The sequence below is a fragment of the Marmota monax genome, unplaced genomic scaffold, assembly GCF_021218885.2.
Source record: "Marmota monax isolate L192 unplaced genomic scaffold, Marmota_monax_Labrador192_F-V1.1 WCK01_AAM20220418_F8-fsc00003, whole genome shotgun sequence".
Lineage (NCBI taxonomy): Eukaryota > Metazoa > Chordata > Mammalia > Rodentia > Sciuridae > Marmota > Marmota monax.
The window spans coordinates 12,074,074-12,091,525 of NW_026694084.1; the positions used below are offsets into that span (position 1 = coordinate 12,074,074).

Here is a 17,452-nt window from a genome sequence, read left to right on the forward strand (position 1 = left end):
ACATATATACCTTCTGATACAACTATAGTACTTACCCCTCAAAAAATTATAATTTCTGTTTTACATGCTGAGAATTTTCTTATCTTTCATATTAAGCTTTATATTTCTTGATAATTTGGACTATATTCTGTTTATATTTGCAGTCTTTTCAGTGGCAGATATTTTGCCTTGATCGTAATAAGTTCCCAGTAGGATTTTTTTTCCACGGGGTGGGGTGAGGGGCGGGGGCGGATAGTCAATGAAAGTGGATTGGGTATGGAGGGAAAACTGAAATGGTAAAGGGTAGGAACATTTGGAAAAGTTTTTAGATATAGTTAATTTTAAGCATTTGGTATCAATATTAGGACAAAATATGGTCTTCAGGGGTAGGTTATGGTGTAAGAGAAATTTTCTAATGGGCACATGATTATTGATTTTTCTTTTTAAAAAATATTTATTTTTTTAGTTGTAGTTGGACATAATACATTTATTTTATTTTCATGTGTGCTAAGGATCGAGTCCCGGGCCTCACATGTGCTAGGCAAGCACTCTACCGCTGAGCCACAACCCCAGCCCAGATTATTGATTTTTCATCAAGACTTAATCATAGTAGAATAGTGGGAAAGATTGGACAGATTTGAGTTTTAATTTTTATTTTATAACATATGATAAGACTTTGGACAAGTTGCTCATATCCCAGACGTTTTTTTATTTGCAAATTAAGGAACACTTGTAATATATAAGTACTCCACACATAGTTCATACTTTCATTATATATTAACACTTGGATTTGGGGGAAATCTCATTTCTAATTAAGGAAATCATTTGATCTCTTAGCCTAATTTTTGAAATTAGTTTTGAAGTAGATTTTTTATATATTTTTTTCCTTTTAATTCTAATGTTATTAGAAGTAATCTCACAAATGCTTGAATCTATATACTTTTTCATGAGCTTATTGTATAATAATTATGGTTTAGAGAGATGAACTTATTATATAATAATTAATTAACAGATTAAGTTTATATGTAAAAAAGCTGTTATTTTTCTTAAATAACTCATAGCTAAGTTTAAATCTACACCTATGTCAAAACCTTTATTCAGTCAGGGGCTCACCTAGGACAACATGGAGCCATTCCCATCTATAACTTCAGGTTAATTCAGTTCACTATAATTTGAATATCTATAATTTTGTTACATAATAACTTTGTAATTTTTCTTCATTTGGAAGGTCTAAATTCTTCGCAAAATGAATCTACTAATGTTTACCAAACACTCATAAATTTGATTATTTCTATTTTATTAACTTTGAAGGTTGTAAAATAATGCTCCAGTCTTATAATGATATAATTAACCTTGGAATATGTTTCATATTAGGAATTTTTGGCTGGTGGTACCTTCAGAGAATAGAAAGAGTATACAATATTAGAAATGTTACCTGTAATTAGTATAGCTCTAGGCCAATTGCATGGGAGTAATGGTAGTTATTCTTTATTTATTTAACATATGAGGTAGAAATGATAAGAAAGAAAGGGGGGGGGGGGGGGGGGGGGGGGGGGGAGGGGAGGAGGGAGGAAGGAAGGAAGAAACCTGTGAGTGGAATTTTATTCTGATAGATGAACTAAAACCTGCTAGAACAACACAATTTCCTAATAAAGAAGATGCCTATAATTTTATGATTGAACATTTTTCAGATCATTTTCATAACTGGAAATGCTTAGTATCAAGCTAAGACTCCAAGGCATAGTCATAAAAGAAAATATTATTTCTAGCTGGACATAATGGTACATAGCTACAATCCCAGCTACTCCAGAGGATGAGATGACAGGATCACTCTAGGGCACAGTTTGAGACTAGCCTAGGCAACAATGAGACCCCAATCACCAAGAAAATAAAAGAAGAGGAAAATTTTCCATTTTATTAAGCTCTTTTCCCATTTTCTGACCCCTCCTTTCCCCAGCCCCCCCAAATCACCTGAATTTTAAACAGTGTATGGAAGTTATTTAAATATTATATAAAACATCTCTTTATTCAAGTTGATCTGTATGTTATCATTTTGGTTTCTGTAAGGTTAACTTTCTTCAAATCCATCTAGTTCTACTTGTAATGAGTGTTGTTTAGTGTCTTTGTATTCTGATTATACACATCATTTTAGGTAGATTTCTCAACATTTTAGAAAAGGAAAGAAATCTTTAAAATATATATACTTAAAGTAGAAAACAATATGCAACTATTTTAAAAATAAATGACTTTAGTTCTAAATTTATTTTCCTAGTGTCTTATTAAAAGTGAGGCAAATTACAGTTGGCAGTTTTTTTAATGAAAAGGAAAAGACATTAATACTAACAACTCATACAATCAATAAATTCACTTCATTTTTTTTTTGTTTCTCAGTGTTTTCCTCTGTATTATGAGAAAAGTTAGATGAAATCCCCTCAGAGGTTTTCTTTAGATTTAAAATATTGATTTTTTTAAATTGACAATGATGAGTGTATAACTCAAAGTATGCTTCAGCACCAAATTATGTTCCTGGGCCTTTCTCTTAAACAAGCATGATTATCTGAGTTGTCTTTTGAATATCTGAACATATTTTGTAATCTCAGTGGAAGACGTATGAACACTAAAACCTTGTTTAAGGAACAGATAGTAGTATTTTAGGGTGGAAATATACAACAAATTTGGATACATATAAGAAAAAGAGTGGAAAAGTTAGCTGTGATCAAATTTTAAAGGACTTCGAAACTCTCATTTAATTTATAAAATATTGTTTTATACTACACTATTTTTATGTTCTTCTACATTATTTTAATGTCTTCTATTTTAATATCTATATTATTTTAATTTCTGTATTTCTATTATATATTACTTTTCTATATTTTTATAACTCATAGAATTATAGATTTATAGTATTTGAACAAATTTGTGCTTTTAAAAGATTTCTCTAATGGTATATTTAAGATGTATTTGAAAGGAGATTAAAGAAATTCCTTTAGAGACTATTCTATAATCCAAGCAAGAGGTAATTATTTATCTTTGCTCCTGATTTGACTGTTGACTTCATCCCAGATGGCCTTTGTGTAGACACAACTAATGTCTTCTTACAAAGGGTAAAAATAGTGGACCTCTTTCTAATTTTCAACAGAATGTAATTATTTATGCCCTATGCCTTAATTTGACTAAGGTCATGGCAATTCTGGGGCCCTTTTGTTTTTTCAATACCATATAGCTATTCAAGATGTTATTTAGACTTAATTTTCTTGTATACACGTACCTTAAATTATGCGATTACCTTCTGTTATACTAATATTTGACTGGGAACCCCAACTTTACACTCACAACCTGTAAATTTTGTATTTCTTCCCGCTTCCAATTCCTAGAGCATTGGTCCTATTGCTCTGTTCTCATATCTTATGTCTATTGCAACTTTTGAGATGCTAGCTTGCTACTTGATACCTGTAGTAATATCTATACCTTGTTTCCAATAAGTATACTAATGTTCTTTAACAAATTATGAAAGTTACATAGTAAGCCATGTAATATTAGATGGTTACAAAAGACCAAGTGTCATGAATTTTTGTGGTTAGGGAGCATTTATTTATGAGTTTTCTTAATTCTATCTAGATCTTACAGGTTTCTTATCTGAATTCTTGGGTGGAGAATTATTTAATCATAATAATGATATTAGTGTTTTAATAATGCCTAGGCACTTAAGTTTGAACTATCAGTAGGAATTTTGTTCCACCCTTTCTTGAATTTGGTATAAATGAAATTATTTACTATTAAGGGCTTGTTCCCAGACAGAACAGAAGGAGATGTTCCTTTTACTATCAAAATGAGATATCACTATTTATATATGTAAGGTTCTAAAAAGAGCAAACTTAGAAAACACTCTGGATTGAGGCAGAAATTTCAGACAATATAAGTTTGAAATATTACTCAATAATAAAGAGCATAAAATCTAATACTAACTAGAGCTGTTGAAAAGAAAAAATGTTATTTACTGTAAATGATCACATCTAAATCAATAAATGGCTGTGTTAAAGTTGTATGTATGTGTTAAAGTTGTATGTATGTGCCAAATTGTAAAAAATTACTCTTACCAGATATGGGAAAGAAAAAATTATATATAAAATTTGAAAATTATAAATAATAGTAATAATTATTTTTCTTAGTACCAAATATAAACATAATTATAAATGTCAATGTGGTTTAATAGTTTCAAAAATGAAGACATGAATTTCCCAAGTCAAGTTTAATGGTATCCTGTCCTAAGAAAATAAGCCAATCTGACATCAAAGCACAATGCCCTATATTTTTTAGTGAGACATGAAATTAAAAATCTTTATAGAGTTTTAATAGTATTTCAAGTTTTTTAAGTTAAGGTAAAATAGTTGAAATTATAGCTCAATGATGGTGAAAATTTAGTATCATGATTCAGAGCTTCTTTAGTTTCATAAAGAACTATGTCTAATTATTGTCATGACAAGTATTTATTATGTCTTAAGACCTATGATTACATTTAAAATCCACATTAGGCCTGTGAAAAATATATTATCTACTCCATAAATCTAGACTCAAAGAAGTTGAGAGACTTGCCCAAAATTATATAGCTACTTCTAGGTGTAATAACAGTTACACATCCATATGATATGGTCATTATGATATGTTACTTTTATCATCAATATTCAATGATTACATTATGATTTTCATCAATATTGTTGGTTAAGAAATGTGTCTCATATTTTTTCTTTTTCTGCTCATGCATAATGAGTATGTATAATAGTGGAACTCATTGTTATGAGGAATATATCTCTATATCATGAGATCAGATAATATTTTTTCTGACACAAATCAAGAAGACTGATATATAAGTCAGATTTGCATTCTACTATTCATAAAAAAACTGGCAAATTATCTGAAAGAATAAGCTATTTTCCTTATTTAAATAAGACTTTCAAATAGTAACCCAGAGCTCATACCACTTCTGAAAATGCAAAGCACTCTGTCTGCTGTTCTGTTGTTAGAGTGCATCCCCATTTCAGTGCAATGGCTACTACACCTGTTGGCTCGTATTTAAATTCCAGTCAGAAAGAAAAAAGAATAAAAGGCAAATGGCCATACTAGCTGAATCAGACCACTGTAATCAGAAAATTACAGCTCTCCTCAGGGCCCAACCCCTATATTCCTGCACAGATTTCAGAGGCCAGACATGTTCTAATGATTACCCTGGCTACAAGGAATCCTGGAAAATGAAGTTTTTTTGTTTTGCTGTTGTTGGTAGACTAACAAAATAAATCTGGATTCTTTTAGTAAGGAATGAAAGGGGAGAAAGTATATTCATTAGCATATAAACATTCATTAGTAACCACCACAAATACCTAGGCTTTAAGTAGTCTGTTTTCCACCCGAAAGTCTGAAGTCCTATTCATAATCCCAAATGTTGAGATGATATTTGTTCCCATTTAATGAATAAGCAATATTGATTGACTGACTAAAATGGAGGACATTGAAGAAGGAGAAATCAAAGATAGTTCACAAATTATCTTTTAAATATCCAGTTAGATTTAAGCTTAATAAATAATACAGGGAATATAAGAAATACAAGAATTGTTTTGGAGTGAAAGAGAATAGATTTGCTCTGGATCATGTTGAACTTGATGTACCTGTGGGAGATATTCTGTTAGCATCTGTAAATATAATGAGTATACATAATAGTGGAATAATGGAATATAGGCTTGAAGCTTGAGAGAGAGGAAAAGGCAAAAGATAGTATTTATTAGTCATTATATGGTTAAAATGGAAAAAGAATGGATTAGATAATCCTACAGCAGTATATATAATGAAAAGAAAAGAGGGTTAAAATGGAAAGTGAAATTTAAAATAAGATGAGGGAAAGTGAAGCCAGTAAATGAGATTAAGAAGGAATAGTGGGGAGGTAGCAAAGAAATTATCAGTAACATTTATCTCAGAAGCATTTCAAGAAGAGAGAGGAAAAAGAAAACTAAAGACACCTCTGACTGGTGAAATAGGAGATTATTGTTTTGTTTTTAGAAAATTTTCAGTAATATTCACTGATTTTGATTACAATTGTAAATTTATTTGTTAAAGGCAAAAGCATGAGCTCTATAGCTCCCTGAGATCTCTAAACCTGGGATTTCAACTGGTCTTTCTGCCTCTGGGTTTTGAAAAATCAGTGGGAGTAATGTTCCTCAAGGATGAGCAAATTACTAATAGACAGGAGTTCCCACAAAACCAATCCTTTGGGAAAGTCATATAACGACTGACAATAATTCTTCCTCTACAAATTCTCCAGGATATTTTAATTACCTCCATTAATTTCCTTCAGACCAGGAGAAATGGTTCTTTAGTAAATCTAGACCTATGTGCTAGTGGCTACCTTTTTTTTTTAATAATAGTTTTTACCTTAAGCTGTTATCTTAGCTCTTTCATGTTTCAGAGGTTTCCTGATATAAGTAAGTTACAGATATGGTATATCCTTGTTCCTTCCTTAGTCCTAGGAGTCTTGGTCTTGCAAACAGTTTCTCTGTTTCTAAATTTCACACACAGTGACCATTGGGTAACTTGAAATCAATGATGATGGGAGGTCTTATACCACAGAAATCAGCAAAATCTGTATTCCCAGAAAGTTCATTGTAATACTTATCAGAACACTACTATCTACACACAACAGAGAATGAAATTATTAAAGTGAGTAAACTCTATGTAGCTATAACAGTATCTTGTATTCTGACTTGATAATTTGTACTAAAAATAATAGTCCATTCTATTGCCCAGATAAAAGTCATCCATTCCATTCATTTTACTCATTAAATAAGCATTGGGTTACATTGATTTAGATAATAAGAATTTAAAAATGAATAAAAGTTATTATCCTTGGGAGCTTATCATCTACTAGAATGGGTAGGGAAGTAGGGATGAATAGATGGATTGATGGATGTATGATAGATAATTGATAACAGCAATAAGAGTTACACATGCTACTACATGATAAAACTAATAAACGCATGGTTAACTAGTTTCAAAACACTCAAAGCAGTGATTAATTTTCCTTGAATGAATTAAGGAAGACTTCATGAGGAGATACCATCCAAGGGTCGTGGTGGGTAACTAGATTTACCTCATAAAGGAGGTTCTGAGTATGGGTCATCCCAGCTCATATCCCCTATGTCTGACTCCAGTTACCATAGAGGTCACCTCACAAGGTTTGGAAGATTAATTAAAACAACCTACATATATATTTAAAACATCCCCTTTCATGGGAGATTTTATATATATATAAATTGTAGCTAGTTTTTTACCATACTGACAGAAGATGCTGTGATGACTGAAGACCATCAAAAGAGAAAATTTAGTGCCTCCATCTGCAATGAAAAATTTAGAACCTTGACTCCTTTCCAGACTCAGCCGTAATATTAGGACTCATTACTCCTGAAACCTTCCCTTTCAACTCTGCTCACCAGGAATCTTTCAAGTCGGGATTTCATTTGCAGAATATTGTTTACAAGGCTAAATCTAAGTCCTCTCTGCCTTCTTTCTCCCAAGTAGAGACTAATATCACACAATAATAGCCTCTTTAGGAGTCATATCTAAAAAAAATTATATCTGCAAAATAATTTCTGTATAACATTCAAGTTAAACACTGTAACAGCCTTGGGTAGGACAGAGAAAAAGTCATCTGAAAGTAGCTCATCAAAGGGAGAATATCTGTGATTGCTGCATTATCAATAGGCAACACTATCTTTGAATTTTATGGTGCAAAGACACATGGTATAAATGAGAGAATCTTCTTGCTCACAGGATTATTTAGTTGATTGCAGTGTAGAAGTCCCTCTCCCTCTGTTCTCTCCTTTATACCCCAGAGTGATACCAAGATTTTTGCTCAAAACTTCAGCCTTCCTTTACTCTCTTACAAAGAATATGCTTTAACTTAGTTTTTGCCATCTTTCAATTAACTCATTGTTTTTCCTCTCCCTGAATATGATTTGAAGATTCCTCCAAGTATTTTTGATAATGTAAAATTTACTTGCATTCAAAATTGGACTTTTTTTAGTGCGTGGTATTTTGCAATGATCAATTCCTTACACTGATGTTTTATGTAATATTTTATGGTGAAAATTTTTAAATTGAAGAAAATCAGTGTCTGAATAAATGTTCATAATCTTATCCCCATCATTTGTCTGATTAATTCGCATACAAAAGTCAAACAACCTGAATTGATAAGATGCTGTAGGAAAATTAAACTAGGAAATTGCCTAACCTAAGAACTTCAAATGAGAATATTGGAGGAAATGATATATTTATTTCAGAAATCCAATTTTTTTCAAATATATCATCCTAAAATTTTAATAATAACCTTATTTTCATTGCAGAGACACTGTTACTATCCACTAATTTTAGATACATAAGAACATTCACTTCCAAGCCACAAGAACATTCACTTTTCCAAGCCACTTAGGAACTCCTTAGAGTCTGCAACATCCTGAAGAATAGCCATTTCCTGTAAAATTTTCTAGTTCATGACCTGCTTAATAGTAATGTACAAAACATCAAAATGTTGTCGGGAAAGATTCTTCAATCTTGTCCAAGATATTAATGATCTCCAGTTGGAACAGTTTTCAACTGAGATTATGAATCTTCTTTGTTTTTCTTCCACTAAAGAGAAAAATGACCATATCACTCATTGTTCATCTGAAACCTGAGTAATAGTACAGCTAATTATTTAAAGCATTTAAGGTATAGTGCCAAGATAACATCAACCAATTCCTAAATAAATAACTTTATTTATTCACATTCATACCTGATTACCTTGGTATAATAATAATTTACCTCCTTGTATCTATAGTTATAGTATATAACTTTTGTTTGTCATATTATGGTAAATGCAGAAACACATTAAACCATTTCAAATGTAAACTCTAGCATTAGGTCATTTTATTAGGCTTTTAGTGGGAGGTTTAAGTTGCATATGTTGAGCTATAAAAATATGTTCAAGATAGATGGCTTGATAATTTTATTTACACAAGTTTTTATCCATACAAGTTCTTTCTCACATTACAAATTTCTTATTCTGTTTATCACGTATCTTTTTTTTTTTTTTTTAGTGGCAGCCTGTATTATATTCCAGTGACAAACACTCTTTGTTACTTACAAGTAAACCAAGGTGTGCATTTGGTGCAAACCTTGAGTAGATAGCAGAATATCATCAAACTAGAGCTTTTAGCTAATTTCTGTTCCTTCTTCATATGAACTGTTCCATTCAATGCCTCTTAATTTAATGACCTTGTGCTTTATGAACTGGAACTAAACATCTGTTATTTGCTAAGCAGACTATTGGGTATTTTGAATATATATATTTAAAGAATCTTAAGGCAGAAGATATCCTTATAGTACTACTAAGAAGACCAAGCCTCTAAGATTAGATTAAGTTAAATTAAATTAAATATTCGACTTTTAGGTGATAAGAGAGATACAAAGATGAAGATATTGTCCTGGCCTTCAGAAGCATGTATTCTAATAGAGGGTTTGAAAAATTAAACATGAAATCTATTCACATGCATGTGCACACATACACACACACCTATAACAAGAGGTAGTTATCTGATGGATTATATAAAAGGCATGAAACTAGCATGAGGAATTTTATCTTTCCTTAAATTTTGAATATCTAAAATTTTTGCTCAATAAGCTGGATTATCTGAGAGTTCTCCACCAAAGAAATATGTAATGCAAACCCTGCTTGTGTTATTTTAGAAACTAAACAAATTCTTAAGCGTTAAACTAGCCTGTATGTTGCTATGAATCATAATACCAGTACCAAAAGTTATGATAGACCTAAAAAGATAAAAGCAAAGTCAGAACTTAACTACTGAAATTAAAGAGGCAAGTAAGCAATTAGGATTCAGAAATTAAGACAAACCAGAAAAATCAGATGAGAACCAATCAGAGGAGCATTGGATACACAAGCACTAGATGGCTTTGGATATCTGGACAATGTGGAGACAAACATTAAAAGTGAAGTATGTTTTATGTCAGTCAAGAAGTATTATATATGTTTCCTGATAAAAAGCTATTCCTCATGCTATAGTTGGGATTCCCTATAAAGTGATGGAATATAGAGTAACCTGGCTGAAATGAGGAAGGATATACTAGGATTTAGTAGCAAAGTTGGATTTAATATTTTAAATTTCTTTCTAAGCATATTTCTGAAACAAATCTCTTGGGCATATTTAGAAATGGTGGTATTTTTATTGTAGTTTTAAGACAGATTTAAAATACTGTATTTGTTTTGGGGTGCTTTATCTAGTATTTCTTTAGCTGAAGATATCCCTGGAATTGATATATGTCAGTATTCAGCTACTATTAATCATCATCATCATCATTGTCAACATTTGTCATTTTTAAATACTTATTATGTGTCAGAGATTATGCTATGTGCATGAATTATTATGTTTAATCCTTGCAGCAAGCTTAAGAGAAGGGTACTGTTGTTATGTCCATATCTTAACAAATGAAAAAGTGACTCATAGAAGCAATTGAACCAAGAAAATAAGCATACTAATTTTTCTTGCCTAGGGTTTAGACCAGTGATTCAGTCTCACTAAGAGCATTGGCTCTTATTGACTACATTATTTCCCTACTGCTTCCTAGAGTTAGAACGTTTTTCAATGATTTTAGGAAAAGTAATATTCCCAGGAATAAAAGTTCATTGAGAAATACCCAAACTGTGTTTCTGTCCAATTATAAAGTATTTTCAGAGAAAATTTATTTTTATTATAAATAGATATTTTATTATAGATAATGAACTATCAGTATCTACTGAACAGTTTAGTTACTTTGAAAATTTTCTTAAAACTTTTATTTGTCAACTTGAGATCAAATTTACTTATACCAAATTTGTGAAAAATATATTAATATACAATTTATTACATGTTTATTGTGCTACATGAAGGCTAAACTAAATTTTATGGGTATTTTTAAATGACTATTTGAAAAAGAATATCATGAACTAAATTTTGTACAAATAAGTTTACTGTAGGTAAATAATTTTTTTAAAATAAACACTATCATTCTGTTTAAACAGATATTTCCTGAGAAAAGGCAACATTTTTAAGGCAACAATTTTTTAAAATAGTTTAATTGTATTCTTATTGATAATTGCGTTTATCTAACAAAGTAGAAAGATAAAGTAGTTTATGAATGGCCAGTTATCATCTAATTAAAATATATATGTTTCTAGATTAATGGATTTGACTACTAAAATATTATGGAGCCTTAGGAATAATCCCTTCATTTTACATTTTAAGAAAAGGATCTTAACAGATTCTTTTAACTAAGGATCTTAAGAGATCCTTATTAACTAAAAGTAAGTAAGTAATTAGTGGGAGGTTCTAAGGAAAAAAACATACCATTTTAATCTATTCTAATGTTTAAATTATGGATTGTTACCATTCTGTTTATCTTGGCAAAAATGTTTACATCTATCTAATACTTGTAGTGAACTATTATTATTGGATGATTGTTTATTGGGTAAAAATTTTTCAAATCACAGCAAGTGGTTTATATAAGTTAATCATCTTTTCAGACTTTGTGAAATTTACCAGTATCTATGACTAGAAAATTCTACAAAAGCTGACTAGACAAGGATGTTTCAGTGTTATATTTGAAATACATACAAAGAAAAATCTATTAGCGGATACTTTTACTCAGTAATAGCTATATTTGGTATTCATTCAGAGAGAGAATTCAGTAGCACCACCAGGTAGTAATGATGCAGAAGTAACACTGATTTCATTTATTTACATTATTCCAGATATCACACATGTATTTATTCTAATTTTCAAAACAACCATGCAAGGAAGACATTATTATTATTTTATAATAAGGCTTTTAAAGGTTAAATAATTTGCTCAAGTTTACCCAGCTAGTAAGAGTTTTTCTTAATCCAGGTTATCTAAGCTCCAAGGTTTATCCTTTTAAAATCCTAGCTTGAGGACTTCTGCAAATGCTCTTTTGATGTCAATAATAAACAAGGTTTTGTTCATTAGTTTTTACATTAATTGTATTTTATGAGAATAGATAATTAACATAAAACTTTCATGTTGGTTTTCAATTTGCCAGCATATTTGAACACCTGAGAACACCCTTGCACCCTAACTGTGCCGGTTAACTCTCTGATTATTTTAATTCCAGGAAGTTTGAATTTTGTAAATAATAATGACTTTTTCTAATATTTCTAGGATTCATCAAAATTCCATCAACTTTCTCAGGAATTAAACTTTCTCTTTTCTCTTGGCTTTTCTAAAACACTTAGTGGTTTAATAATTAGATTTTATGTTATTTCTAGGTTTTCAGTGAAGCAAAATGGATTAAAGAGAAAAATTGATGCCTACTAGAATTGGTTTTTATGAGTTACAACAACTTTTCATATTTTTTTCAAATTTTTATTCAGAAATTGAAAAGTTGTACCTCGTAATATTAAGCTAAATGTTTATTTCCCAGATATTACCTAAATGTTCTTCCCTGAGGCCTTTGCTGTTTTGAAGCTATTTCAATGGCCTTCATTGGGGTGTGGTGAAAATGCTCTAATTACTGGCTAAAAACAAGGGTTTCATGTAAATTGAATTTTTCTTTTAGGATAATTACCATTCACTTTGGTTTTATATGCAACTGAGTGGGATATTGCAGTATCCTCTGAGGACAATTAAAGTGCTGAAATAGGAGAAAGGTAATAATTGCTTTGTGTGGTAATACTGACAACTTCTGCGTATTTGTCAATCTGTGTTAACAGTATCGATCAGGATGGGATCCTCATAGAGGGGCAGATAATATTTCCACTAAATCTTCGGACAGTGATGTAAGTGATATATCTGCGGTTTCAAGGACTAGTAGTGCTTCTCGTTTCAGCAGCACAAGCTACATGTCTGTCCAATCAGAACGACCAAGAGGAAACAAGAAAATCAGGTGAGTGAAGGGACATTAGCAGTGAACTCTTCTAAAATGTTTAGGTCTTTATTTTTCTTGAGATAAGCATAGAATCTTTTATTTCTAAAATGTTAATATTCATCAATACAGCAATAGATACTTCTGTATAGATTACTTTCTATTTTAGTTTGGTACATATTTCAGGCATCTTTTACAGAAACAAATTTATGGAACTGATAACAATTTTTACATTCTAGATATTAGTTCATTTTTATGGAATATATTCATTATTTTATGTTTTCAATTTAAAAACTAAATGGTTATTATACCATGATTAAAACTAAAGCAATGGCTGAAGTGAAGAAAGGTATTTTTTAATGTCCCAAAGAATATGATAAATAACATTTTGGAGGCTTTTTCCCCCTAGCTGAATACATTTCAGTGATTCAGAAAACAAGAATATTAATCTGTTAGAAGGTTGTCTACACATTTCCCTGAAATTTTTATAAATACATGGAAAAATTTCTTGTCTACTCCAGAAAATTTATAAATGTAGTATATAAGTTATTATAATTTGATTTTTTCACTTGTCCTGTAGATTTTATGCATAATTGAGCTAAATTATCTTTTTAAACTCTGTAATGGAGAGATCATAGCCTTTATCTATTCCCATGTAACTTTGTGAAAGGAAAGTATGATTTAAAGACAATTATGATTAAGCATTGCTTACTCAGTGCTTTTCCAGTATATGACAACGTTTAATAAAGATATAATTTATATTTATGTTTTTATAGTTTTCATTGCCTTTTAGTTTAATTTTGTGCGTGTTTTTTCTTGACCTTCTTTTCTTTTTTCTTTTCTTGTGTTTATTTGCATGCCTTCCATTTGTGTTGCTTTCGAAAGGCCAAAGGGAATAGAAGAGGGAGGGAAAGAAGGGGATAAGCAAGAAGAGATAGCTCATGAGGAGAAAGTGGTAAAGGAAGAAAGAATTAATGAGAATGGGAAAGGGAAAGAGATTACAAAAACCTGTAATAAGGAGGAAAACAGAGAATCAGGAGACGAGGAAAAAACACAAGATATACCTGAGCAAGGGAGAGAAAAAGAACAGTGGAATAAAGAGGATTTGCAAAGGAGATTGTCACAAGATGATACCAGGTAAAATATGCTTATTTTTCATAGACATTTCTCATTAGAAATGTAGTGGTTTTTACTATTCATCAAAGTTATTTTACTACTTATATTCACTTTCTTATGTTTCATCTATTTACTTTCTAATACAGTAAAATTATTATGTTGGTAAATTTTTATCTAATAGATTGATATGCTAAATACATTTGAGTTTGTATACTCTAGCTCTGAGCCTTATTTACTTAGTTTTCAATTTCCTTATAACTAGCTGAATCAAATTTAAATTTCTCTTTAGGTCTTTTAGCATGAATTACTGTATATCTTCCCCAGTTATAGAGCCCAAATGAGTGAAACAGAAACTTGTAAACGCTTTACCATTCGAGAAGATTGCTTCAGGGAAAAGAAGGCAAAACCCTTCAAATGAAATTCTGATAGGTTTCGATTCTGAAAGGTCTGAAAAAAAATCATTCTACTTTATAAGGAATATTATGTACTGAAACATCCATCTGGACCCAGTGCCAAAATAACAAATGAAAGCTTTACTTAGCCTCTATTTCCCTTGCCTCTTTTTAGTGCTCTGGTAGGTTCTAGTACAGTCCTGAGGAAGATTACAAAGCAGTGGCAGCATTTTCTCATACTTTGAAAAGAAAGGGTATTTTCCAAAGTTTATTAGAAGACAAGCATGTTGGATTATGCCCTTCTTGGAATTCAACCACTTAGAGAATGTGCTGGAGAGGAAACTTTGAACAGGAAGAAAGGCAGGAAGAAAACACTAGAAGTAAGGCATCACAACAACTACATTGTTATTTTCATAACACAGCTACAGAGTACCTGTGAAGCTGTCTCTATGATTTGTACTGCACACTGTTTGTCAACAAAAATATGCACTAAGACATCATCCTTCTGCTTGAGCAAATGAGATAATTACTTTTATCTGAAAGTGAAAAGTGCAAATCATGTACAGTTTTAAGGAACAGTGTTTTCTAGCAGTCCATAATTTGATTTTGTGTTATACAAAGTCTGCTTGATAAGCACACCCTTTTTATAAGCCAACATTTTCATTCTTATATCTAAACTTAATATCAATTTGTACTCTTCTCAATGTTAATAGAAAGACAGTTGTGGCAAACATTTACCCATTCGGTATATAATTTAGAGGTTTAGTCAGTACTTCCCTTTTTATCATAGACATATCTATACTCTATGAAAATTTCTGTATTACAGGTATTAAACATAAAACTGAATCTTAAGTAAGGCATACTTTGTGATTCAAGTTTAAACGAGTAATTTTAAGTCTGTCTTTTTATATATTTAATGTTTTAAATTATTTATTTATTCTAATTTGTTATACATGATGGCAGAATGCAATTCATTTCATATTACACCTATGGAGCACAATTTTTCAAGTCACTGTACACAAAGTATTTTCACACCATTCGTGTCTTCATACATGTACTTAGGGTAATGATGTATAACTCATTCCACCATCATTAATATGATTTTTATATTGGCTTATTTTTCGGATTTGTTGGGCATAGAATCATTTCATCACTAATTCACTGAGAAAAACTTTCCAAGATTTCTACATAGATGAGTACACACAAGCTCATTAATGCTTTCCAGGAGCCAAACAAAATTCAACACTGGCACACTTGGCTTGGTGGGCAGAGGTTTAGAGAAGATTATAATATTAAATTTTCAGGTTTTTAATATTATTTTCTTCAGGATAAGAGCATATTGTTTTATAAGGGAAAGGAAAAGATGGTAGTTCCTAGCATGTGATTCATCAAGGCATTATACTTAAGTAACTGTATAATGCTTCCAGAACTATAAACTGTAGGGAACCAGGCTCTAGGGAACATATGTTCCATAAGATGACAGGAAATATAGACTAAAATTGTTTTTAAGAAAATATTGATCTCATTCACTACTACAGCATAGGACCTTGAAAATTTGTTTTCATTTCTTAGGATAAAACTAAAATTCTTTATTCTAAGGAAAATATATCTGAGTATTCCTAGTAACATTTTGCTTTGGTACTCAAATAGTCACAGGTTGTTTAAACACAAAAAGCAACTTATGTACTTATATAACATTACTGGAAATAATCTGATTCTGTAATATACCATGAATATTTGACTTGGAATCCATGTTTTATAAAGAAAAAAATCTGATCCCAGAGTATTTACAGCACAATAGTATTATAAACACAATTCATTATAATTGATATGTTCTTTACAGTAATTAGATTTCATTTCACGATTATATTGTTTATAGTAAGATGAATCAAGGTCTAAAGTTATATTTGTCATTTAAAATGTTCTAATATATTTTTATGTGTGTTTTCAATTTTATATTTATTTACATTTGCTGATTATGTACCATATGAATATGGTAAATTGAGAGATAAAGAGAAAAGCATTCATTCATCCAATATTTATTTAGAAAATTTCAGGTACTGTATTAATAATTGTAGATACACATGAAATTGAACATTTAAATTTTTTATCCTAGGATGAAATAGTTTTAGCTATGTGTTTTTGGCTGTTTGAGAACAACCCTGTATCCAAAAAGTATCGTTAAAATTCCTGAACAAATTCACAAGAATATTTGATGAAATAATTTGGTACATAAAGAAGTGACCTTAAGTAATCTGAAAGAAAGAAAGAAAACCAAATATTGAAAAGTTTCGTTTTGTCAAGACCAATTATGTCTGTCACTTCATGTTCCAAGTAAACTCTATCCTTTTCTCCAAATTGTATTCTGTGCACATAAGACAAAAGAAAAATTTTAAAGATCAAGAAACTCTCATAAACTTTTAGTTCTCAGGCATGTCTATAGATGTTGTGTGTAGACATGCCTATACATTTCTCTTTTTAAAGAATATACTCTGAGATAGGGAAACTTTTGAAGGAAAAAAATGGCATCTGTTCAAATTTTCATGAATAACTATTTTTTCAAAAGAGACGTAAACCATTTAATTATCTAGGCAAGCAGCATAAATGTTAATTAAATATTCATTCAGAGGCATTGTTGCTAATATACTAGTTCTAGATAAGAATTAAAACTTGGAAATAGATTTAAATGACTATAGATTTGATGTATACAGCATATTTTGCCTATGTTACAGACCTTTAAAGAGAAACAAGTCGCATGAAAATCACCGTGGATTAGGAATCTGAAATACCATATTCTCATGCTGTCATCTGTACCTATTCACTTTATCTTTCTGGGCTTTTTTATCTTGTCAAATGGAAAGGGGATGATTCAGTGATTTGCACTCCTTGCCATAGCTTAGATGAAGAGAGAACACAGTAAACAGGAAAGTAAGCATTATCTATTATTCTGATGATTTCACTTTATTGTCATGAACTGGAGATAATTGGTTTTGTGACTAATCACTGGT

At 30.7% G+C, this 17,452-nt stretch overlaps 1 protein-coding gene across 49 annotated transcripts in view; it reads left to right on the forward strand.

Annotated features, from left to right (window-relative positions):
- The window catches only part of Rims2 (regulating synaptic membrane exocytosis 2), a 567,034-nt gene that overhangs the window by 441,021 nt on the left and 108,561 nt on the right, over window positions 1-17,452 (forward strand). For 15 of the 49 annotated variants that reach the window (XM_058585652.1, XM_058585655.1, XM_058585656.1 and 12 more), the window contains 2 exons: window positions 12,785-12,957; window positions 13,822-14,073. The exons of 23 other annotated variants lie outside the window; for them this stretch is intronic. In XM_058585652.1, coding sequence (XP_058441635.1) covers window positions 12,785-12,957; window positions 13,822-14,073 — 425 coding nt within the window. Of the gene's footprint in view, window positions 1-12,784; window positions 12,958-13,821; window positions 14,074-16,393; window positions 17,373-17,452 lie in introns of those variants that run through there. 11 more of the 49 variants (XM_058585667.1, XM_046464810.2, XM_058585674.1 and 8 more) reach the window with 2 other exon arrangements.